We start from the raw sequence: 25,878 nt of genomic DNA, 5'->3' as shown, positions 1-25,878 counted from the left end.
CTTAGTACTTACTTTATTTTTACAATACTTAAATACAATTCTGCTAATTCAAAATTCATAAAAGTTTAAGTCATGCTTACATATTATTTAACAATGTGATTTAAATCTGCATTTAGGCACAATGCACGACTTAGCTAAATACAAGAGACATTCTTAAAATAAGGTTACTGCTTGAACATTGTATTTGTATTTACACATAGGTACACATACACATCACCCAAGTATATTAATAATAACAATACAAACGACAAGGTCTTACCAAATAATAAAAAATCTAGTTTGTTTTGAGATCACTGCTTAGTAGTACCGTTCTGTTGGCTCAGTTCTAGCACCGTGTCTGGGCTCTCGGTGGGCACCAGCTGGCCGTGCTTCCACTCGGGTGGGTAGCCGAACTGGCGCACGTCGTCCCACCACTGCTGCTTGCCGTCCGCCCAGATACAGTACACCACGTTAGTACTGACTAAAGCTATGAAGCATATCCAAAACACCACGCGCCACTCCATAAGGCTGGACTGTAACAAAATTTATAAATTTTGATTAGATGAATATTAAGAAACGATGATGAACTTAAAATAAATTTTGAAGATGTGACGATTAGATTTTTATATTAGAAACGCTGTTACTGAAAAAATTTACTTACATTGGGTGTCAAGAGTCCAATAAGGTATGGGGTTACGATGCCTGCAAAGGTAGACGTGGTGTTGACGAGAGAGGTGAGCGACCCGGCGTAATTTGGTGCTAAGTCGAGAGCGTTTACCTTTTAAAATAAGAAAAAAATAAACTAATAGCAGCTATAATCTGTAAGCTCAGGGAGCAAAAATTGCACTCGGCACTGATGAATAATAATAGGAGGTCCGACTCTCATTGGTAGTTTAAGATACCAAATTGATAACTCTTATAAAATATGAATACGATAATAAGTGAGTGTCAAAGTCAATAGCAATACCTACCTTCATCCCACTGTAGAATCCACCCATCAGAGCCATGGATAGGATGAAGTACACCATCGCAGCGACTCGGTTGCACCCGGCGTATGACGCCAAGATGATGCAGATTGCAGGACCGGTGGCAGCTGTAAAAAGTTGGATAAATAGTTCTTAAATTCACGTGACAAATCGGAGAGAAAATGCTGGGACTCTTTTATGATTGCATACCACAGATAGGTAGATAAACTTGCAGTGGTGCCTGAATTGATTGTAGTGAATCAAATTTGGAATAATAAGCAGAATGTGGGAAAGGAAGAAAAATTCAATGGCTATTACTAACCAATAGTGGTATGTATAATCCTGCCAGTTTTTATTGTATGCCAGCCCTTCTTGACGCAGATATCACAAACAAATCCAAACAAGAAGGAACTCAGCCACATAGCGATATACGGTAGGGCTGTCAACGTTCCAGTGGTCTTGATGTTAAACTTGAGGACATCAGTTGAGTATTTCGGTAAATCTGTGATCATTGTGTAGTAGCCCCAATCGTGACCAACCTGGAAAAGGTTTTGAACAATAAAGCAATAATAATAACATTAAATATGTGGTGAATCTTCATCTGACACACAGCCATCCAACTTTAACCTAGTAAAAGCCTGTAATATTTCGTAATATGGGTATCGGACAACTGACATAATATATATAACGGCCAGTAACCGAACTTTAGACATTCGGTATAGCCCTCATGGTCACTAATTACCATACCAAGCAGCATGGATTATGTTTTATGAATTTGAATAAGTTTTCCACATGAGGTCCGCATTACCTTTAAGGGCGACGGCTGAGGACCAAGAGTAGTTATCCATCCATGTTAACTATGTATGATGTACCTGCTAAAGCATATCTCGTCCATACTTACAGCAGCACAAACTAACGCCCATGCGGGAGGAGATCGTAGTATCGCCTTCCAGGGTACGGGGTCCTTGGCTCCCTTATTATCAGCTGTTGTCACGTTCGTGTTCAGATAGTGAAGTTCCTTCTTCGATATGAATGGGTGTGAATTCGGGGTGCTGTAGCAGAATAGACTCTGAAATGGTGAGGTTTTGTTATATGTAATTTACTCTTGCTCATATTGTTCTATATTAGGGTAACGTAACGTACCTTGGGACGCTTGTACCTCGGGACATTGATTGTATTTTAAAAACCGGCTAAATAAACACATTAAAATTCTACCCTAGGCATAGTATTTTACTCGCTTGGCAAAACTAGTGAGTCTCGTGATCATACCAGCATCGAGTGTGTGGTGAAGACAATATGAAGTTTTTGGAGTCAAAAGTAGCTTTTGTATAGTTTTTTGTGTTGCTTTATCTCATTGAGGCATGCTCAAAATAAAGACATGGATGTCACGTATAACTTTTCAGTTATTTAATTTTATGACATGGCAATTATCTAAAAGATTCCTAAATTAAAAATAAAGATATTTAAATTTTGGTTAAATATTGCTTTTTTGTACCTTGGGACACGATTAAATTTGTACCTTGGGACACTGTTTCCTATGGCTTTGTACTATGTTAAATGCAAACATCTAAATAACGCCTTATATCTCTGTTCTTATTAGTGCCAGAGTGAAACTAGACAGAAGAGAGATGCAGTAAATCAATACGAACAGAGATATAAGGCGTTATTTAGAAGTTTGCATTTTCCATAGTACAAAGCTATAGGAAACAGTGTCCCAAGGTACAAACGTGTAACGTACCTTGGGTCAAAACAAGCATTTTTACTTTTATCTTAATTTAATAAAATCTGGCCACACTAAAGCTTTAGCACAAATACTAGTGATAATAGACTATATATCCTACCGAATAAAGAAAATTTCACATTAATATCTTAGTTATACGCTGCGATAGCTTCATTCAAAGTTGGGGTAGTCGAAAATGTCCCTAGGTACGTTACGTTACCCTATATTTTATAATACACAATAAAAAACAAATTTATCTCTGTCTCCTTACCCACAAACAAAACCATAATAACCCGAATCCGCCAAAGAAGTAGAACACATATGACCAGTCGTTGTCTCCTGATAATAGAACACCTGATATGAAAGAACCGAAAATGTTCCCAATCTGTGCTCCTCCGAAGACCAGCGCCCCTTGGAACGACCGCTCATGAGGAGGCACCCAGCGGGCCAGCATTATCATGAGGGCCGGCATTGTCGGACCCTGGAAAGAAAAGAAAAGAAGATGATCATTTAATTACCCAATAAGATTAGTTGAAACCGGTAATTTTGAACCAGCATACGTATAGCTACTTAGTCTGGTTTCTTACCTCACCCATACCCTGAAGAATTCGAAGGATAAATAGCCATGTAGCACCTCCAGCTCTTGTAACCAAAGGAGTCAGGAATGTGAAAAGAGCGGTACTCAGTAGGCCAACACCGAGAGTCCATTTTCCTCCGAATCTTTCAGCCAGGTAGCCTCCAAGCACTTGAGTGAGTGCGTAGCCGTAGTAAAACCCACTCAGTATGAGACCTTGAGTTTTTTCATCCCAGTCAAATACGCCATACTGAAACAAAATTGTATAATTTTAAATCGATTGTCCGTACAAATAGCAGGGCGCACTGGTAGAAGTATATTGTTCGGTCGCCGGAGGGAATTTTTTGATGAATTCCTAGCATTTACTAACAGAATTTAATGCTTACAAACACAAGAGTTACTTACTACGTGAGTATTGTACAAACATAACCCAATAGTTGCTCGCCTTCGGGGTAAGAAGCAGTTAATTACTTACCGGTTTCGAGACATATCCATCAGGATGAACTGCAGAAGTATTAACAATATCGATGGCGTCGCTAGGGCAAGCGTCAGGGCTTTCATGATAACCGTCTGATTTAGTGTGGTTCACCATCTGGGTGATGGCCAGGTTGAGGCAGACCCTCATTGTGAACGCATTGCATACTCCCAACAATCCCATCACTCCAACGATGTACCGTTGCGGGATAATGCAGCCTGCAATAGGTAGAGAAAACCTTCATAATGGTGTTCTGGTGTTATTATTATAATATATGGTGAATGATCAATGGCCTTGTCTGAACATAAAAAAATGCTATTGCGTCTGAAACTGTCGAAGTACCTATTTCGATACAGTTTGCTTTCGGTAAACTATCAGTGCCATGCCACGGCCATAGACTGTGTATTAGTCTATGCCACGGCTAAGAAATAGAATTTTACTGGACTCATAAATTACTTATTAACTTTACTGTTACTGGGTACTTACATGATCTCAATGTCCTTATTAGTTTCGTATCTTGTATCTGCGGTGTCTGCGGTTGATGCTCCAGCAAGGTATGCGCCACCGCCTGGGCCTCGCTTGTCTCATCCATATCGAATTGTGTTTCTAACTTTATGAACAGTGTCCTTTAATCACTAGGTAGATTTACCTATAAAAATTGCATATTATTAAGGTACTTGGAACAAAAATAATAAGACCAGCGCGGTGGGAATAGATCATGGCTAACATGTAACCAGTTGAGAACTAAGGGATTTATAGCTACATGAATGTTCCATTCGGGCAGGCCAGCTTCCTGCCACCGAAACATCATCCATCACAACTCATAACATCCCCACTGAGACTCTAGTCGAACACCGGTTGGTGGACCCCAACACAAGCAAGCTCGTGCTGAGAGAGTTGTCAGGTACCTAAGTGGTCAACCCGACTGTCAGATGTTTTCAAGCTACTCGAAGCCTTTTGACTAGTCTTTACGAATGCTGCCGGATCAGCAACCGGTACTCACGGCTTAACGTGCAGTCCAAAGCACGGAAGGGCCCAGAAAACAACTACATGGAATTGGTCACCCATTCATTGAGTGACCGTGTCGTGTATGGCTTAACTTCAATGACCGGTTCCGATCACTGAAGCTAGCTGGATTACAGGCGCATGGTTAACAAATTAAATTAAATAGAATAATCACTTACCTGCTTATATTTTTTTTAACAGCCACCACAACTTGCGTATAGTCCGTTGACGTCTGATTTTTGCGGACCGTTTGATCGTCTATAGATTTGCACTGTATTTTATTATTGTATGTATTGACTTTTGAGAATTGCACCATGTTTTTTTCTATTGACTTTTGAGACTTTCACGGTGTTTTTTCATGATGGGTTCATTATGTGATCGTAAAAAATTAAACAAAATATGCTGTTATGCTAATGTTAATAAGGACTGATCGTATGGTGTTTTCTTTTCGATGATAATAGTATGCGCAAAAAAAACGTGAAAGATAATTAATGAATTAGAGTTTTAAGGCCATTCCACACTTTCGCGATATTGGTGACCGGTACCGGTAGCGATAAATACCGCTTGGTTTTCGATCGATTGTATAAAATTACCGCATAGGAAACCCTAACAAGAATACAGCTACCGACACGACAGAGAACTATGACGAGTGACGCGTATGTTTGAACACGTCTTTAATTATCTTTATTATTATCTGCTTCTGAGTTTGTGTTCTCTTCATATACAGAGTGGGATGCTATCATTTTTTAATCTTTGATCAAATATACAGTACCCACCTATTCTTAATTTCATGATCAAAAGATACGTAGAGCCTGTACTTTCTTAGGGCTTGCAAATAAACATAGAGGACCGTCGAGCATTTAATAAGCTTCTCGTTTAATCCATTCACCTGTTGAATTTATCAACTATCGACTACATCCAGGTTTCCAGCTTTAACTATATTTAGAGCTAATAGTTACACGGGTTCCTCACAGAGATAATTATTTCATCATGATTAACCAAAGGCTACCTCAGCCTTTGGTTAATCATGATTAAATTATCTCTTTAATACTCATTTTATTATTATTATTATTAAATTCTTTATTGCACAAAGTAAATTGGTACAAAGGCGAACTTAATGCTATCAGCATTTTCTACCAGTTAACCTTTGGTGATGTTGAAAAAGTGATTGGTCATTTTAAGGTAACTTATCTCACAAAATAATTCCCAGCGAAGTACCAAAACAAGAATATTGGACTATACTGAACCAAGAAACACCATAGATTCAGTTACTAGGTAGATATTTACACAGTTAATGTTTAATTATCTTTTTGTTTCAGTAGACTTTGTCAAGGCTGTTTGTATTTGTGAGAGCAAACAAAATCATTGTACGTGTCTACTTATTATTATGAAATAGTAATCTCGGCTTGTGTATATTTTTGTTTGATATAACAAGTGGGTGTATAGAAATTATTATTATCAGCCCTCTATCGCCTACTGCTGGGGGCCACCTTTTGTGTACGCCATGTTGTTTGGTCCTGTGCCGCTCTTGTCCAAGCCACATGACCATCTAGCAGGTGGTCTGCCAACAGCTCTCCGTCCGCTTTTAGATCATTGTCCACCATCCGTTGTTCTCTTACCGAGCCAAGTTTCTTGCTCACGACTTCCATTTGTGTTATTGAGAAATAGGTTTCAACAAATTCTGCCTATGGTGATTTTGAATGAAATAATGTACATTTACAGTAAAACTACAATTTATTCATTACAACAGATAACATTCGGCGGTTAAAATATGATTACACAATACAATACCGAGCCAAGTTTCTTGCTCACTACTTCCATTTATGTTATTGAGAAATAAATTACAACAAATTCTGCCTATGGTGATTTTGAATGAAATAATGTACATTTACAGTAAAACTACAATTTATTCATTACAACAGATAACATTCGGCGGTTAAAATATGATTACACAATACAATACATTTAAATTACAATGCTGCGTTTAACGCACAAGACATTCAGTTTCAACTTACAATATATTTGTACAATTTAATTAATCGATTTTTTGTATTCATCAAATACATTGTCATGCAACAAGACATTCTTATGACTAGCTCACTGGTGTTTACAAAATGGCTGATTAACATTTCAAAAGTACACACGCAACGAGACCCTAACCTACAGGTCATAAAGTCATGGTCGTGACTCAGGGGTCTGAGTGAAATGCAGTAGTACGGAGAAGATCAGAGTATTTGAGATCATTGTTTCACTGTTTGTTCACGCTGGACTGTCTGCGCAGTTCCTGCACCGTCTCTGGGCTCTCGGTGGGCACGAGCTGGCCGTGCTTCCACTCGGGTGGGTAGCCGAACTGGCGCACGTCGTCCCACCACTGCTGCTTGCCGTCCGCCCAGATGCAGTACACCACGTTGGTTCCCACCAGCACTACGAAGCATACCCAGAATGCCGTGCGCCACTCCACTAGTGTTGACTGGAATAATTAATGAAAGTTGTGATTAGGAAACTGATATCAATCGTCTATAAAACGATCCTATTGTGAAATCTCATGTTCTATAGTAGTTTTTTTTCTGTGCATTTATCTTAGTACCTACATCTTTGGTCTTTAGAGGTACAGGTACTTACAAAGTACGATTTTTATAATATTTATGAATTTATGATGTAAAATGGTATTTTTCATTGCATTATAGGTAATGCCAGGACGCGGAAAGCGGAATCGAACCCGCGTGGTTCACACAAAATTGCTCATAAGGACTTTATACTCTTGTTCAATCATCAATTTAAATCATATTATTATAAAGGTACTTACCTCTACATGCTCATTTAATGTAAGAGAATACTTACATTGGGAGTCAAGAGTCCAATGAGGTATGGAGTGACGATGCCGGCGATGGTAGACGTGCTGTTGACGAGAGATGTGAGCGACCCGGCGTAGTTCGGAGCTAAGTCGAGGGCGTTTACCTACAAATAGAAGAACAATGTAAACTGTTTATGCTTACTACTCAAGCGGCGGGAGCAGAAATAGCACGGTACTGATGGACAAGGTTAGTCGATTGGGTATTTAAGTGTTAAATGTTTAGAAATTATTTCAATTTGAATGGCAAATGTTTAGCAAAAAATATGCAGATCCCTTAAATTTGTCTTTAGCGCCTTAACCGGCTGAATACCGTGAAATAAGACACAATACAAATCTACTGTTTTTCGGCGCGATATCGCGACAACGGGGCGCTAAAGGTAAAAAGATGGAAATGTATCTAAGCTTGATCGAAGGGTTTTCTACTGACTACTAACAGTCCATACGTACCTTCATCCCACTGTAGAATCCACCCATGAGAGCCATGGACAGTACGAAGTACACCATAGCGGCGACTCGGTCGCAGCCGGCGTACGACGCCAGGATGATGCAGATTGCAGGACCGGTGGCAGCTGAAATAGTATACAGTTATTCCAGTTAATTTTGCTTTATAAACAGTACTCATGTATGGATACTGTGAGTACTTTGAAGTATCACAAGGGTTTTTAAGCGCTGAAGTTGAAAGCGAAGTATTTGAATTATATTGGTGACTGTACTTTTAGGTATAACTGGGTACTCAATACTCAATACCTACCTATACTTACCTACCTAACCTACTCTAAATTTAAGATTATTTCAGAGGGTGTAGTTAGTCGCATTCATCCAACAAGTTGGAATATTTAAAAAAAATATATATTCACGGAATTTAAAGCCTCTATGTAAGCAATAAGAAACACATAATTATTTCACTAGACCACGGAGATAAAAAATATTTTTTATTAAATTTCAATAAAACTATGGGTCATATAAACCTGAAATACTTAAATAAATTTAATTGAATTAACTTACCAACGGTGGTATGTATAATCCTCCCGGTTTTGATCGTGTGCCAACCCTTCTTGATGCAAACGTCACAAATGAAGCCGAAAGCGAAGGAAGAAAGCCACATAGCGAGGTAGGGTAGGGCTGTCAACGTCCCAGTGGTTTTGATGTTAAACTTGAGCACATCAGTGGAGTATTTCGGTAAATCTGTGACCATTGTGTAGTAGCCCCAATCGTGACCAACCTGAAATTTGCAAACACGGTCTTGTATTCATAAGTTAAAAAAGGTGTAATGAGTCAATTTCATATTGGCTCAATACTTACTAGTTAGTTCAAACGTATTAAATACATACCCCTACTACTGACTGTTAATTTCGCAGCGTGAAATGAGAAATTAGAATTATGTATGAGTAAAGTTTCGTTACAACAATTTTTAACAGTAGCGTTATTATTTTATCTCTTTGAGAAACCTCGGACTAAGCTCTAAAATATAAACATAAAGGTTCCAACTTGACGTACCTACTATAGTCCAGGTTTAATAGTAGGTATGGTTTTCCAAGTTAACCAAGAAGTATTGCAAGAAAGGTGATTCCTCAAGACCCTGGGCAGTCAGTGACTCACCTTATCTTGCCCAACTTCTTTCACCGGTATTCCAATACCCTAGTCTAGTTCTTAAGTTTGATACCGATATGGACAAGTATACTTACAGCAGCACAAACTAAAGCCCAGACGGGTGCTGATCGTAGGATCGCCTTCCAAGGTACTGGGTCCTTGGCTCCCTTGTTGTCAGCTGTTGTCACGTTCGTGTTCAGGTAGTGAAGTTCCTTCTTAGATATGAACGGATGCGTGTTCGGGGTGCTGTAGCAGAAGAGACTCTGGAATGATAAAGGAGATATTTATGTATCAATGAATCGCTCAATATGTTAATTGATAAATTAGTCAAGTAGATCGGCTTTAATACGATCGCTGTCATGACTTTTGAAGGCGATGCTAAGCGGTTCTTGGACGGTAAACTAAAATTATTTACGTAACCGTGGTTTTTATTAGGTAGATTTACCTACCATTTACAAAATCCTAATAATAGAGATTATGATTAATCAATACATAGAAGTAAAATAGCTTATGTACCTACTTTGAAAATCCAACTTCAACTACTTACCCACAAAGCAAACCATAGAAGTCCGAACCCTCCAAAGAAGAAGAACACATAGGACCAGTCGTTGTCATCAGATAACAGGACACCTGACATGAAGGAACCGAAGATGTTCCCGATCTGTGCTCCTCCGAAGACCAGCGCTCCTTGGAACGATCGCTCATGAGGAGGCACCCAGCGAGCCAGCATTATCATGAGAGCAGGCATTGTCGGACCCTGGAAGGAAAGGAAAACTGGATTGTGACAAATGTTAGTGGGCATTTGATTATTATTGAGTCTACAACATAATAGTTCACAAAATAACAAACGTTTCTTTACTACCATTCCACGTGTAGCAAAACAACTCGATGTTACAAAGATGTCTTTAAAATACCAGGCGCTGCGAACGAAAAACCAGAACTAACCCATCTGGATTGCGTTAGTGTTTTATTGTTTATTCACTAAACAGATATACTTTATAATATTATTACAGCCAGAACTGTTGAAGAGATTTTTTATAAGTACCTACTGTGTTATGATTACTAGATACCAGACAAGCCACCTTACCTCGCCCATACCCTGAAGGACTCGAAGGATAAACAGCCATGTTGCACCTCCAGCTCTGGTCACAAATGGAGTCAGGAATGTGAAGAGTGCGGTACTCAGCAGGCCAAGCCCGAGAGTCCATTTTCCTCCAAACTTCTCAGCCAGGTAGCCTCCAGGCACTTGAGTGATCGCGTAGCCGTAGTAGAACCCACTTAAAATGAGACCTTGAGTTTTTTCATCCCAGTCGAAGACGCCGTACTAAAAAGATTAAAAAAGCTTATTGTTTTTATTGCGGACATGTGTTACATATATGTACGAGTTACGAGGCAAGACTAGTGAGTTCAAACGAAACCTATTATTGAATGACTACCAGGTTATCGCTATCACCGAATCATGGTTAGTGGATAGTATCCAGGATTCGGAACTATTTGACAGTAGGTATATGATTTGGCGTCGTGACCGAGACTACGAGCTAACTGAGCAGACGCTGGGCGGGGGGGTCCTGTTAGCTTCACATCGCGACCTGAATGTAACACCGAGGCCCGAATGGAACTCGACAGCTGAGGACATTTGGGTATCAATTAAGTTACCTACTCACAATCGTGATAGTTGCTATCTCCACGTGGGGACTCTTTACTTATGTAAACAAAATAAAGGCCTTTCCTTCTCTCAACAATTAATAAACTTTTTTGACAAATTAAACGAAATAATGCTGTTATACCCACAGGATAAATATTTGGTTCTAGGCGACTTTAATATGAGCCGTATACAATGGAACATGGCTAACAATTTCAACTATCTCTTACCAACTAACGCTAAAAGCCACGACGAGTTTAAATTATTAGACGAGTTGAATACATGTAATCTTTCTCAATACAATCATATTCTTAATAACTATGGTAAAATTCTTGACCTTGTGCTGTGTACCGATGAAGTAGTGGTAAGCGATTGCAGTTACCCACTTGTGTCCTTAGACCCTTATCATAAGGCATTGCAGATCAGTCTTAATTTATCTAGTTATAAGCCCCTTAAAAGTGCACAACGTACTAGATACAGTTACTGTAAAGCGAAGTACGACTCTATTATAGAAGAATTAATGAATATTGATTGGGAAAGTAAATTTTTATCCATTTCTATCGATTGCTGTGTCAAAAAGTTCTATGAAATTTTATACCACTTACGCGACAAATACGTGCCTAAAACAAAACTAACGAGCTCTGATAAATTTCCCGCTTGGTTCTCACCTGCTCTTAAAAAAGTACTTAAGGAGAAGCGCAAATACCTAAAAAAATATCAGAAATATAAAATGAAGTGCGATGATTCCACCGTAAAGTTACTTAGTAAAAGAGCCAAAACACTAGAGGCAGAATGTTATCGCACTTACATTGCGCAAGTAGAAAGTTCCATTTCTGATAATCCAAAATATTTTTGGTCGCACATGAAAAAATTATCCATTACTAAATCTATGCCTAGTAACATGACTTTTAATGATGTAACGAGCCACTCTGGCGAGGAAATTTGTAATTTATTTGCGGAATATTTTCAATCTATGTTCCTAACTCCGGATAATAACACAAATTACCTGAATAACTATCGGGAGGATAGCATCGTCTGCGACATCGCTTCAGTTGAGGTCGCTGTTGATGATGTGCTGAAGGAGCTCAAGGGGCTTGACATTAATAAGTCAGGCGGACCGGACGAATTACCTCCTATTTTTTTAGTGCGGTGTTCAGAGCAGCTGGCATTTCCACTCTCTTTGTTATTCACAAAATCCCTTTCTGAAGGAACTGTCCCAACCATATGGAAAGCGGCGTTTATAACGCCAGTTCACAAAAAGGGTCCCAAAAATCTAATTCCTAATTATAGACCTATCTCTAAACTTTGTATAATCTCTAAAATTTTTGAAAGAATTGTCTACAAGCAGCTTTACTCAGCCCTTCGTGAATCTTTTAGTTCATCTCAGCACGGTTTCTTGAGAGGTAGATCCACGGTGACAAACCTACTGATATTGAATGATCAATTAACGGAAAACATGGAAAATCACTTACAAACAGACGTGATCTATACTGACTACAGCAAGGCGTTCGATCGAGTTGATCATAAACTACTTATGTTAAAGCTACAGAGAGCAGGAATTCGAGGTGATCTTCTAAGATGGTTCTCCTCCTATATTAACAACCGATCTCAAGCTGTTGTAGTCAGTAATTTCATTTCTAGTTGGAACATTGTGCCTAGTGGAGTACCTCAGGGGTCTCTTTTGGGTCCGCTCCTTTTCGTGATTTTTATTAATGACATTGACTCATGTTTCTATCATTCTAAGGTATTAAGTTTTGCGGACGATATGAAAATCTATAAGCCCATAAGAACCATCGCAGATGCCGAAGAGTTACAGGCTGATTTTATGCGGCTCGACAATTATTGTTCACAAAATAAATTGGATTTAAATCCCGCTAAATGTTTCTCTGTAACTTTCTCTAGAAAAAAGGTAGGAATCACTTTTAATTATTCTTTGAAGGGGCATAATTTGCAAATGATTGATACAATCCGTGATCTAGGTGTGACGCACGATTCAAAACTACTTTTTGACACTCACCTCAATAATATTGTTAAAAAAGCCTCAAAAAATCTTGGGTTTATAATGCGTTCATCAAAGGATTTTAAAAATGCAAAAACTCTCAAGATTCTATATTGTACGTATGTTAGAAGTTGTCTGGAGTATGCATCGCAGGTATGGAACCCACGGTACAACATTTATATTAACAGAATTGAGGCTATCCAAAAAAAGTTCATTCGTTTTCTTAACTACCGTATCAAATCCAAAGTACGTGAATATATTGCATCATGTCGCCGTATGCACCTGTTACCATTAAACAGAAGACGCGAAATTGCTGACTCCCTCCTTCTCATGAAAATAGCAAGGGGTGATGTCGACTGTCCCGAGCTTCTGTCTAGATTAAATTATTACGTACCGAACAGACCTCGAAGATCTCCACCAACATTTTACGTTCCGAATGTATCCACTAATTACAGACAGAACACTTATTTATGGCGAGCGTGCAACAATTTTAATAAATTAGTAGAACACATTGACATCGACATCTTTCACTCAAGTATCTCATCAGCGAGGCGTAAGCTTAGTAATATGTTTTTTGAACCGTAGCCTATATTTATCTATAATGTTAAAATTATTTACACTGTCACTTCAACAACATAAAACAAAATGTTATTATCAAGTATTACTGTTATTAGTTATTAAGTAGGTACAATAGATAAATAGTATAAAATAATGTATGTACTGCAAATAATAAAATCCTAAGGTACAAGCTTAGCATAAGATTAGTAGGATATTTAATTTAAATAGTTCTACATTATTGAATAATGCTTACGACGTTGTTTTCAAGTGTCTACAATGTTACTATCAGTGGAAACTTTAATTGACTTCCTGTTACTTTAAGATATAGCTACATACATTGTTATAAGTCTCTAGTTTTCCGAACAAAATAAAATAAAATAAAATAAAATGTCTCCAGAGCCTCTAATACGGGTTCTGCAATATACGAGTTTGAAAAAATGATATTTTTAGATAAAGTTATGACAGGAGAAAACGTAACCCTTTTTCGGTTTCATAAATTTTAAAACCCGTACTTACTAGAGGCTTGCCACAACACACAACCAGGGGATTATGATTCTATATACGGTACATAATAATAGTAAGTGAGAAACTGGACATAAGCTGTATGTAAGCTTAATGAGTTTTCATAATTAATTCGCTTATACAGTAATTCAGTAGTAATCACATGGCATTTTCCATTAATCTAGCTACAAGAGCCAACATCAATAACAATAAAACTGAGTCCCAAGCTTTAAACTAACATCTGGATGTCCTCGAAAAGGCATTAAAGACTTGACCCATACATGGAACATTTTAATTGCTTTTTAACACATCCTAATAAATCAACCTAATTTTATGACTGATGGGGATGACCTTGGGGCAAATAATAGCTAAAATAAAACAGTTTAATTAGTGAAAATACCTAACATCAATTTAACTATGACAGTTATTATAGTTCTGCGGATGTAACTTCCCAAAATACGTAGAACACTATTAGGGCGCCTTCAAATTAGTCGCTAATTGGCCATGCCAACTTTTTGAACTTGAATGAAATGCTTAAAACCGTTTCGAGGAATATGCTTCCAGTACAATTTCTGGTCATCAGATTTTAAAATAGGTCTCTATTTTTTAAATTATTCAATAAAAACTAATAACCTTAATTTGTCCTTTCTATGACGTCACATTAGGATCATAGAGTATAATATACATACTGATTAGGATATATGCACAGAATGCATTTGCCTACAAAACAAAAGTAAACGTCAAACGTCAATAAACGCAAACCTCATGTACTCTGTGAATCTCACAGCCCGTGTCACCCGTGTGCACAGAGTAGGTGCCCGTGTGTTTATTTCTTTTTATTGATTTAATTTATTTATTTTCTACCTTGTTTTGAATCTCTACTACGAATAAATAATAACCAGTGGATACTACAATGACAACAAGAACAGAGATAGTATTTCTTCAGTGAGTATTATTGCTTCACAGAGTATTATTTGTAGGTTAAGAGTTAGATGACAGATGACAATGACATTCTAGCTCACTGACGTTAAGTGACACTTGCTTTTTTTGTGGCGCAGGCAAAGGCACCAATATTTTAGTACGTTCTGTGACGTCATACATCCATTCAGCCGGCCAAATTTTAAAATTATATTAAAAATAGTTGTAATGAATAAAAATCAAAAATAACGAAATTAGTTTCTTAAAATGGTCTATATTTTCAAAATAAATTATAAAAAATACATATCATAAATTGGTAGCATGGCCAATTGTCGCGCGGAAGCAGCGCTGCTGCAGCGCTGCAGCCGCGCTGCTGTCTAAATTCCATATAAATTATTAACGCGCGACTGCAGTGCTGCTGCGGCGCTGCAGTCGCGCATCTTTTAAATTGCAAAATTTATATGGATTTTGACAGCAGCGCGGCTGCAGCGCTGCAGCAGCGCTGCTTCCGCGCGACAATTAGCGACTAATTTGAAGGCGCCCTTAGAGTTGTGCACTGTTTAAATTACATTATTGGTGTCAACTAAACAATAAGTATCACTTTTTAGCGTTTGTAGTGTTCAATAAAATAAACATGTATTTCTTATCAGTAAGTACCTATCATAAAGCAGTCAGAATATAATCACCAGTTCCATTGATTTATGAATTCTAGATACCTATACCATATCACATTATTTAAATACTAGTTTAGATAGGTGTAACAAAATACTCACAGGCTTTGATATGTGTCCAGCTGGATAAACTATAGAGGTGTTGACAATATCGATGGCGTCGGTCGGGCAGGCGTCCGGGTCGTCGTGGTGGCCGACAGCCTTGGTGTGGTTCACCATCTGGGTGATGGCCAGGTTGAGGCAGACCCTCATGGTGTACGCGTTGCAGACCCCCAGCAGACCCATCACTCCCAGGATGTAGCGTTGCGGAATGAAGCAGCCTGGAATAGGAAAATTAGCTGTTTGAATTTTGATCTTTAGGAAACGCATAAATACTGTTATTTTAGGATTAGTACATCATGTTTTGCTTACGAATGTTTCTTATATCTCCAAAGGGGTGAGAGTTGAGCCTAAAAAAGCCTTATACGTTTTATACAGTGGTTTTATTATGTCTCAAACAGTTATTAGGCGGAGACAAAACTCGTGGAAACGTTTGTAGATCTCCCTCCTTTCTTTATAACACTGGCCATTTTGTCAATTTTTCCGCCTGGGGTACAAACCCAGGGACATCAAAACAATAGAGAGCATTGGTGAGGACTCCGTCCATCCGGTAACGACACATTAGTTATTTCTCGTTACCAATTATACTGCTAGAGACTTACTTTTTTACTCACATTATTATTTTATCTGTGTGTTTTACTGTGTTTACATCCAGAATGGCACTCACGCTCCTGAATAATTTCCCCAACAAACATACTCGGTAATGAATGTTTTCTTTCCATCCCCACACAAAATGATATGCATCAAACGAGGTGTAAGTGCCACGTCTTATTTTTTATGCTCTAGTTGAAAAAAAATTGCTAGTGGGTCAAAAACGAAACAAAAATTTGCTAAGCGACGACAATGTAATAATATATTCCGACTTCGGAAGCGGACTGTGTGAACAATCTGTGTGTCTGTGTGTCAAGGTTACCATGCATTTGGTTTCCGTACATGAGCCCTATTCCTGCCAACTCAGTGTTTACAAAGCTATACTAAATTCGTATTGCATGGGTCAAGTAGAGTCCGAAAACTGGCCCTAAATTAATAATAAGACATAAATTACTAAAGAATAATAAAACTATACCTAATTGTTCCCATTATAAACGTCCTATGGTGTTAGCACTTCATTCGTGCGAAAGTTCGCGTTGAGCAGACCCTCCTTACTTCTTTTTTCATCATTATAACAACAATGGCACATAACCACTATCGCTTTGGAAACGGTGAGTTGGCAGTAATACGGCACCCGTCCTCGTAAAGTACCATAACATGACACAGATAATACGGTTCTATGACTATAACATCAAGTGAGACCTTCATCCATAATTATAGTTCCCACACAATGAATGAATGAAAATGAATCAAGTTTATAAATAACTTGTGGTCCTCAGATTGATAAAAACAGTAACATACTCAAGCCTCCCTGTAGGTATGTGTATAAGGTAGTTCACGAAGTCACGAACTTAATTATGCCATGCCTGTACATAGGTAATACTTATTAAAGATTTTAAAGTTCCATATTTGGATATTTTAATTAGGGATGTATTTTTTCCAAATCGGCCCAGCCGCTTACTACATATAATTTAACTTACATACATTACGAAACTTGTATTGATATTCATAATATATTACGAGTATAAACTATACGCATTACATTGTTATTATAATGATACTACATTATAATAATATTGTATGTGTATTTTGTCAAGGTGAGATTTCGTTTGTTTACTGTTGTAGACAAAGACAATATTTAGAATCAATGAATTTAGTTCAATGTCACTATTAACAACAAAATTACTTTTTTAAACCAGAAAATATCGATATAGGAAGATTTATGAGGATAGGATAGGACTTATATACTATATATTCATATTATAGGAACTTATAAAATACCAGGGTAATATATATATATAATATATTATGTATATTATATTGTTGCCTACCTATACCTATGTAGGCATAAATAAATATTAAGTATTAGTTAGTAGGTAGTATTTCCCACAATCTGTGGTTGCAATAAATAATAAAATAATGATTCGCGATGGTTATTGCATAATTAACCAATATGATGTTTTGATCCCCTGACGTAATATAAATTTAATAAAAAAAAGTCTTTTTAAATGTACTTTTCAAATGTAATTTACTTATGTTTTATGTGGCCAGTGATGTGTGCTTGCCCTTAAAATTGTCTTAAATACATTTTTTTTTCTGGTCAAAAGAATACAGGTACAAACAAAATGCAAATTGGAAACTTTTTGTTAGTTTCTCTATATCTTTGAATCTCACAAATTGGCAATGAAGAGTCTAGAAAATCTTACTTGTTTATTTATTTATTTAAGAAAACTTACAGCTAACACATTTATTATATATAGTAAAAAGTAAAAAACAAAAAGCCAATTAAAAGTTTTCACTAATAGCTTACAAATTAAAAAAGCCAGGGAAGCCGCTGTTAGTACAACCAATTGCGAATAAAATTTTAATAAAACTAAAACCTACATTCTTAAAGGTAAGATAATTGCAACACAAAAAAAAAGCTAGACAAACTTAGAACTAAACTTATCAGTTAAGAAATAATAAATGCTCTTGACATCACTATTAAATAAATCAATATCACTGCATTCAATTGCCAGTGAGTTAAACAAGTGGGATGCTCTTAAAAGAAATGAGATTATGCCTACATAAATAAAATATTAAGCATGTGATAAAGGTCAAACTAGCCGAGAATAGTAATATCTTACTTCTCATTAGGTCATAGCTTGTCTAAGCCATTAAACTTATTGATTTAACTACACATGTTAGGATGAGTCATAGCTTGTTATTTATGCACTACATAATCAAGTAGTTTATCAACCCACTTCTATGTCAAGGAACTATGTAATTTTCTTGAAATCTTACCCTCAAATTCATAGACCGTATTGTAAATTTACAACAAGGTTAAAATTGACTTCGAGTTTCGACTCTTTACGCCGGTGAAAAAGTTGAAATTTGTATGTCACAAGGTCAATTTTAAACCTATTGTAAAGTGTCAAAAAGCTCTATGAATTTGGGGGTTAGTTTATACATTTCTAGGATATAAGTACTGCTAATTAACTTATGGGATACCTCAACAGGGGAACTGGCAGAAGATATCTATATTTATCTATATATTATATGTATTTTATTTTTTCTTGACATTTTAGTTCATACATTTCTCATACATAAGTTAATTAATTTATTTATGGGATACCTCAACAGCAGAAGATATACCTATCGTCTATGTAATTTTATAGAAACTTAGGAAAATTGAGAGTAGTGTGGTGTGACACAATGATGAGAAAGTATGTGTGGGAAGTGCAGTAGCAGCTTTTGTTGCCGCACACTTTTATCACAGTATACGAACATTAAATAAAGAAGAAGTGTATAGGGTGGACTTGTATCAGTGAAAGGAACTAGCGTTTATTTATGAGATAAAAAAATGTTGCCATAATCTTCGCCTTCAAGCTCTATAAGCTTCCACTATGTTATTGTATTTTTGAAGTTTCCTTATTTCTGGTGAGTAAAGTTGGTTTACCTTTGCAGTGATCAAATATGTATGGGATTTCGAATGTCAAAAAACCAATAATATAATGGACAGAGCATGTCAACATTACAGCCCGTTCGATTTCTGAAGTTGCCACAATTAAACTATGTCGTGTCTTGCCTTCGGGATGTTTATTGACAATGATATCTCTACATACAGGATGTCCCAAAAGTTTAAGTATCTAAAAAAAGCAATATAAGTAATCCCTATTACTAACTCTACACTCTCTTCCTCTTATAGGAACGTAATAAGTACCTATTAGTTTTCCATTATGTTTCAAGGCAGTGAGTGTTTATGGACAGTCAGACGGATTTTAATCTAACGGACTAATTTTACTACGGTGACAAACGGCTAGCTTTAATAATAATAAATAATAATAATATGTGGGGACATCTCACACACGGCCATCCGACCCCAAGTTAGGCAGATCCTGTGTTATGGGTATCGGACAGCTGATAATATATCTACACAAATACATAGATAGATACATATTGAATATAAATAATATCATCACCCAAGACCCGAGTACAAATACCAGAATTCTGTCTTTAAACAAATATCTGCCCCAGCCGGGAATCGAACCCGGGACTTTCGGCATAGCAGTCAAGTTAATGATTGCCACCGAAACACATTCCAAATCATTGTATTTCTATGTTCTAGTTGCTAACTTACTTGAGTAAAGGAAATGAGCCCACGCTTTAGCTTGAACTAGGCAATATCATATCACCTTTACAATACACAAGCGACTGTATAACTAGCAGCAATAAATTAATATATTTATGTTGGTATGTATATGCTTAAGTACTTTGAAGCGGTTGGTGGAAGACTATGTAAATACGCCAAATTGTTATAAATGTTATACTTAAGTAAGTACATAATAATAATAATTTTGTTAGATTAGAAGCAATGAAGTAGAAGTAGAAGTGCCAACATAAATTCAATTTAATTGGATTCGATTAAGTATAAAGTAACTATTAATGATTAAAACTTATATGGATTTGACTCGTGTGTTACCAATAATCGAGTACATTACAATATGTCGCGTTCAACAGGATTCCCGCCAAAACATCTCAGAAGGTGACCCTTAGTAAAGTGTATTGAACGTACATCGGCGTCTGATATCGCTATGCGGTTCGAGCTACGTTGCGCTAATCCAAGCTGATTAGGTACTTTAGTAACCAGCTTCTACCCACTCACCCTTGATACTAGAAGGACTTGATTTTCAACATTGGAAATAGCTGTGTTATTAAGGTTAACGTCGACCTATCGATATCGATCGGTATCGTACGTCTCAGACCAAACGAATTTTCATAAATGTATGGTGAAACGGCGTCGGCAATGCCGATGAAGTTGACGAACTTGTGTGAGTTTCTATACAAATAATGCTGAATGCGATGCGTCCGTTGCGAACGAAGCCGAAAGGTGGACGCTTATCTTTACTCGGTTATCATTCTATCACTGAGTTGCAGAAAGGATCTTTAAGTTAAAGTCGGCATTAAATGTATTGTTGCCTTGCTTTGACAGTATACGGACAGAAAGAGACAGACATAGATTTAATGTCGACATTAGCTTAAAGTCCCTTTCTGCAACTCGGCATGTAATTGTAGTCATAACGATGCATGTTGCGAGAATTACTGTCCCTTTTTGTATAGAAAACAAGTACAGTCCAACCCACTGAAAATAACGAATCTAGCGAGATGCTGGGCAGTATGAAAACCACCTTAGACACCTAAGACACCTAAGACATACTATTAATACTTAAGAAAATTTCATTCAGCTCATTCCAAAGTAATAATTAAATAAAATTCATAAAATAACAAAACCCAAAAGATTATTCAATGTAAGCGTCTGCCAACTCTACGAGATAGAGATCATTCGTACAAATCACGTTGGAAACTTAGTTGGAGTTAGTATTTAGAATATAAGTATTACACGTTTGTATTACAAATTGACATTTAAGTTTTATTTGTGCACGTGTTTTGCTTTTAATCTAAAGAAGACATACCTAGTATACCTAGTATACCTACCTACGTTTATTTGCACATAAAGTGTTGAATAGGTACAAACTGTGTATGGAATTCTAAGGGATAGATTTTCTGTTTAATTAAAATAAAACTTTTATCGATTATTCCATAGTAATATGATAAGGTAACAAGGTCATGAGTTAAATACAGCGAATTCAATTTACACATACAAACACAAATTCATATAAAACGATGTTAAGGAAAACCTTATACCTCATTAGATACTCGTCGACTTAATGCCTTATGGCAGACTCAAAAGCAGAAGTAATTCTAAGCAACCGAAGATTTATTGATGGTTATTATATAGCTATCTGATGAGGCCCACCTAGTCTGATATAATTTGAAGGCTTTGGTGAATCTTATGGAATTATTGGTTTCAGTTATGAATGAAAATAGTTTATTTCAGCCTAATTTGTTTGCAGATTCAGAGTTGATTATATTGATATAGTTACTGCGAGTCATGCGAGTAAATAATAATTTCAGCGTATTAAATAAAATAAAAATGCGCTTAATTCCCCAAAAAGGTGCCATCATAAATAGTTTTAGATAAACCTACCGAAACTTACACATACTGTCACTTGTTATCTTCACGACTCTACCAATTTATCATACCTCGACCTTAACCAATAATTTTCCATGTTTTTATGAAAGAGAAGTTCGTATAGGTACATAAATATATGTAAATACAGTAGAAAAATATGAGATTAACAAGAAAAAACTGTTTTTTTTTTGTTCGGATGTGTATTCGATCGATACAATTCACATGCTGTTTCATCGCGCCAAATTTAAACAATCTTTGTTTCTAGAAAGTACCACACAATTATTTTCAATTTAAAAAAAACTTTTGATGCTCAAAATTTATTTCTTTGAAATAGCTCCATAACCGAGTTTTATAGTTACCTATACATACATAGTTTAGTTACTCACATGATCTCAATGTCCTAGTTAGCTTGGTATCTTGTCGCTGCGGGGTCTGTGGCTTCTGTCCCAGCAAGGTATGCGCCTGCGCCTGGGCCTCGCCTGTCTCGTCCATGTCGGCTTGTATTCCTTGCTACAATAGCACTGTCCTTCAGCCACGTAATCCTGTAAACACATGTCGATTGATATGTTTTGCAGTGCCACTTGGGTAACGCGATCCGCGCGGTATCTGCTTCAGTTCTGTATTGATATTTTAACTTGGTTTTACTTACACAGTCTTTGTTTGTATTTGTACCTACGTTTGTTTCATTAGCATGAACAGCAATGTTAATTAAATCACGTAATTTAAATAAAATGGTTCCATGCATAATTTCAGAAAAAAACTCAATTAAAATACCTTTTGGACGCGCGGTGTTTGTTTAAAACAACTGCTAAGAGCCACCAAAACTTGGCACTAACTCGCGAAAACTCCGTAAATGTCACTTTATCTACTCGCGGTTTTAGCCGACTATAGACTGGGACTGTTTTATCATTATTTTTATTGTTATTATCGAGTTTTTTATTTAAAAGATGGCGGGGAAGCGACGGTCGCGGCGCGGGTCGGCGTCACTCTATTATTTTATAATGCTATTCGCCAGACTAGGCTCTCTGAGCGGATCAGCCGCACACTGGGTCTCGGAATACGAAAAACCGACCACGAGGTAGATTACCTTGAACAGAACGCGTAATATTGTGACTTATTTTTGTTCCGAACAACAAAAACGGAGGAAGAGAGAATTAACTTTTGTTGTTTTAGTACCTACAGTAGGTTATTTTTTATATATATGCGTCATTGTGTAAATACTTTGTTAAGTATAAACTTTTTAGAGGTCACTACAGTGTCATTGCTGAAAATACTTTTTAGTGTCCATCTTTATATCGGATTAAGTGCAATGCAAAATGCAATGCAAGGATCTTGTAAGTATGTTGTCTATTAATTGTGTAATTGTTTTCTCCATTCAGCTGTTTATGATATTTTTACTTACTGTATTTATAACATTGTTTTTCTTAACCTCTAGACAAAATAAGCTGACCCAATTTTAAGGGGAATTTTATAGTACTTAATTAAAACGGTTGTGATTTTGCCAAAGAATTTTAACGTTTGTAACACTTGTCTTATCGTATTTTTATTAAGACATAGTTCAAGTTCAATGGATTACGTAACTGAGTTATTAAACTCATTAAGATGCATATTTTATTAGTGTAAATATTAGTTGTGTTTAACGGGTGAGTGGTGAGAGAGTTTGACGAAAATATTGTAATTGGTCTTAACTCTTACGGGTGTATGGCGAATATGATTTAAGCTCTACATTTCCTTAAATATAAAGTCTGTCTAGATTTAGTATGACTAGATTTAGTCTGTCTAGATTTAGTGATTCATACGTACTTACTCGGTACAAAAACTACAAAACAATAATTAACTAATATAAGTTATTGTTCTTACTTGTGATTTCTACCTACTTTTGTTATTAGGTATTTACATTTTTTTTTTCAATTGATGAATGGGCCATTATTTTATTTTAGGGACCATTATCGGTCCCCTACAAAGAAACATTTTTTTAAAATTAAATAATGAAATTCAGGAATATAGCTACCGTCTGTAGCAATTAAATAAGACACCGGTCACAGAAAATATAATGGATTTATGTAAAATACTTTATTTATTTACAAATTACGGTAACTCTGTTGTTGTTTTTGGTAACGCAATTGTTTTTCATACAAAAATTGTCTGTCCCTCGGAGCGAGTCATATGAAACAAGCACAACGTGTGTAAAAAATTATTATGGAAACAATTTTTTTGAATATTATAACGAATATGTCATTATTTAAACTTTACTTCACGGTAATAATCATGATATTATATGAACATATTATGGGACAATTAATATTCCTGGCCGAGTCCCCAGGCCTAAGCAAAAATACACCTAGACTAGGTTACCCTAGGAAATTCAATCATAAATAAACTTTTTTTCACTTTCTTACACCTAAGATCATTTGAATGGCTGTGTATTTGTATCGGAGTGCAGGAAGGAGAGCGGGATGGATAAAATGACCAAGTCTTTCGGATGAGAGTCCTGGAGAGAAGCGCGTGTATTTATTGTGACGCCACTGAGTTACCGGCGACATACGGTGAGTTTTATAGATATTTATTATTTTATTTCATGCAATATATGTAATAATTAGTAACAATTATGAGGGCATTTTGATATCCCATGTATGTGTATTCATTTAAGTACTAACTTCAAATAGGTTATTGTTTTACAACTGCGTTACCGCTACACTTCGTTACTTTTTCAGTAACGCAGTTGTAGCTATAGTAACTCAGGGGTTTTTCTTATAGTTTTCAGGTATCTGTTACTCAATTTATGGTACAAATATAACATTTGAGCATATTATATTATGTAGTCTGAGCCTATCTGAAACCTAGTTAAACATTGTGAGATATGGCGTTTCGACTTTCTCCGTGTTCGGCATCATAAGGGTCACAGTGACAGTTAAATAAAGTCCATTTTTCTCTCCACCTTTAATTTGCAAGGTGCGGGTGCCTATATAAATAGAGTGAGTCGCCCGCGCGCCTCAGTTGGTTTTTGATTTTTGAAGTGAACACTTCGGCAAAATGGCTCAAGGTAGCCACGGTTCTCGTCGGCTTCGCTCCGACGGGGAAAAATATAATATTGAATTTGCGGAGTCCTCGCTGCCGGGAGCTGTAGCGTGATGCGGACCAGGCGGCGCGGGGCCTGCCGGCTGCTGCGCACGCAGCCATTGCTGAGGATTTCGCAACGAAGGTTTGAGTTGATAAGCCGTGAGTAAAATGCTATTATTTACTGCTTTTAAAAGCTCGGCCACTGGTCATAATGCTCCGGCGCTTGGGGTTTTTATCCCACGCAGTAGGGTCCGATTCAATAGTCGTGGTGATGATTGATCACATATTCCGGTCCTACTAGTGCCGCTTGAGCTAGATACTTACATTAATGACCGCTTTAAGTAAAGCATATGTTAATTTTATACAGGAAAAAATAATAAAAATATATTTTTCTACCCTCAATGTCTAATATTTTTAGAAAACAGTTGATAAAAACTTTGCTATTACAATAATGCACTTGATTATAGCTTATGTAAGGCTTTACAAACAGGAGCTTTCCAGGACCGTCATAGGATTTTTTACAGGAAGCACGTGGCTCCGAGTTTCAGTATGTTGGGACATTGTGGCATGTGCGGCGAGTAATGTGATCCGCCGGTACCTACCCGCTGAGGGTAGGCAGGCCGATTCGGTGAAATTGAAGTTTCGTGTAACCTGCACCCGGCCCTGTGCTCCCGCGCTGGCCGCCGTCTTGTGGCACCTGCATCGCAGTGTACACCCGGCCCTGCGCTCCTGCCCTGGCCACCGGTTCGTGCCACCTGCATCGCAGCATACACCCGGCCCTGTGCTCCTGCGCTGGCCGCCGTCTCGTGCCACCTGCATCGCAGCGTACACCCGGTCCTGGCCCTGGCCACCGGTTTGTGGTACCTGCATCGCTGCATAGACGCAGCCATGCACTCCTGCCCTGGCGGCTGTACACCCGGTCCTGGCCCTGGCCACCGTTTTGTGCCACCTGCATCGCAGCGTACACCCGGTCCTGGCCCTGGCCACCGGTTTGTGCTACCTGCATCGCTGCATAGACCCAGCCATGCACTCCTGCCCTGGCGGCTGTGTTGTCCCACCTGCATCGCTGCGCACACCTGGCACTCCTGTTCTGGTTGCCAGATCCAAACGCCCCCTGTCTGGGAAGAGATTTTATGCTCAGCGAAACCGCCTGCACTATTGCTAG

General features: G+C 37.4%; 2 protein-coding genes across 2 annotated transcripts; both read right to left on the bottom strand.

The window, feature by feature from the left end:
* Nucleotides 1-3: 3 nt before the first annotated feature.
* LOC105389265 (putative inorganic phosphate cotransporter) lies at nt 4-5,345 on the bottom strand. The gene is made up of 10 exons (XM_048627019.1): nt 4,898-5,345; nt 4,200-4,362; nt 3,714-3,931; nt 3,252-3,488; nt 2,936-3,145; nt 1,846-2,013; nt 1,267-1,483; nt 951-1,072; nt 641-757; nt 4-512 (listed from the first exon to the last, which is right to left on the bottom strand). The coding sequence occupies exons 2-10, from the start codon at nt 4,303-4,305 to the stop codon at nt 291-293; spliced, it is 1,617 nt and encodes a 538-aa protein (XP_048482976.1). The 5' UTR covers nt 4,306-4,362; nt 4,898-5,345; the 3' UTR covers nt 4-290.
* A 1,260-nt stretch (nt 5,346-6,605) lies between these two features.
* On the bottom strand, nt 6,606-22,708 carry LOC105383644 (putative inorganic phosphate cotransporter). Its single transcript, XM_038108711.2, has 10 exons — nt 22,428-22,708; nt 22,040-22,195; nt 15,554-15,771; nt 10,250-10,486; nt 9,710-9,919; nt 9,258-9,425; nt 8,578-8,794; nt 8,020-8,141; nt 7,560-7,676; nt 6,606-7,188 (listed from the first exon to the last, which is right to left on the bottom strand). Exons 2-10 carry the CDS (start codon nt 22,143-22,145, stop codon nt 6,967-6,969), a joined length of 1,617 nt encoding a protein of 538 aa, XP_037964639.1. The 5' UTR covers nt 22,146-22,195; nt 22,428-22,708; the 3' UTR covers nt 6,606-6,966.
* Nucleotides 22,709-25,878: the final 3,170 nt, after the last annotated feature.

This window comes from Plutella xylostella, chromosome 17 (assembly GCF_932276165.1).
Source record: "Plutella xylostella chromosome 17, ilPluXylo3.1, whole genome shotgun sequence".
Classification (NCBI taxonomy): Eukaryota; Metazoa; Arthropoda; class Insecta; order Lepidoptera; family Plutellidae; genus Plutella; species Plutella xylostella.
This window is presented reverse-complemented; position numbering and strand designations above follow the sequence as displayed.

Excerpts from the sequence above, each read along its gene's own strand:
- LOC105389265 (XM_048627019.1), bottom strand. The coding sequence starts at position 4,305 with ATGGATGAGACAAGCGAGGCCCAGGCGGTGGCGCATACCTTGCTGGAG. Across the intron at positions 3,932-4,199 it reads AATAAGGACATTGAGATCAT|GCTGCATTATCCCGCAACGG; the intron begins GTAAGTACCCAG and ends TACCTATTGCAG. Across the intron at positions 3,489-3,713 it reads ATGGATATGTCTCGAAACCG|TATGGCGTATTTGACTGGGA; the intron begins GTAAGTAATTAA and ends ATTTTGTTTCAG.
- LOC105383644 (XM_038108711.2), bottom strand. The coding sequence starts at position 22,145 with ATGGACGAGACAGGCGAGGCCCAGGCGCAGGCGCATACCTTGCTGGGA. Across the intron at positions 15,772-22,039 it reads AACTAGGACATTGAGATCAT|GCTGCTTCATTCCGCAACGC; the intron begins GTGAGTAACTAA and ends TTCCTATTCCAG. Across the intron at positions 9,426-9,709 it reads TTCTATGGTTTGCTTTGTGG|AGTCTCTTCTGCTACAGCAC; the intron begins GTAAGTAGTTGA and ends TTATCATTCCAG.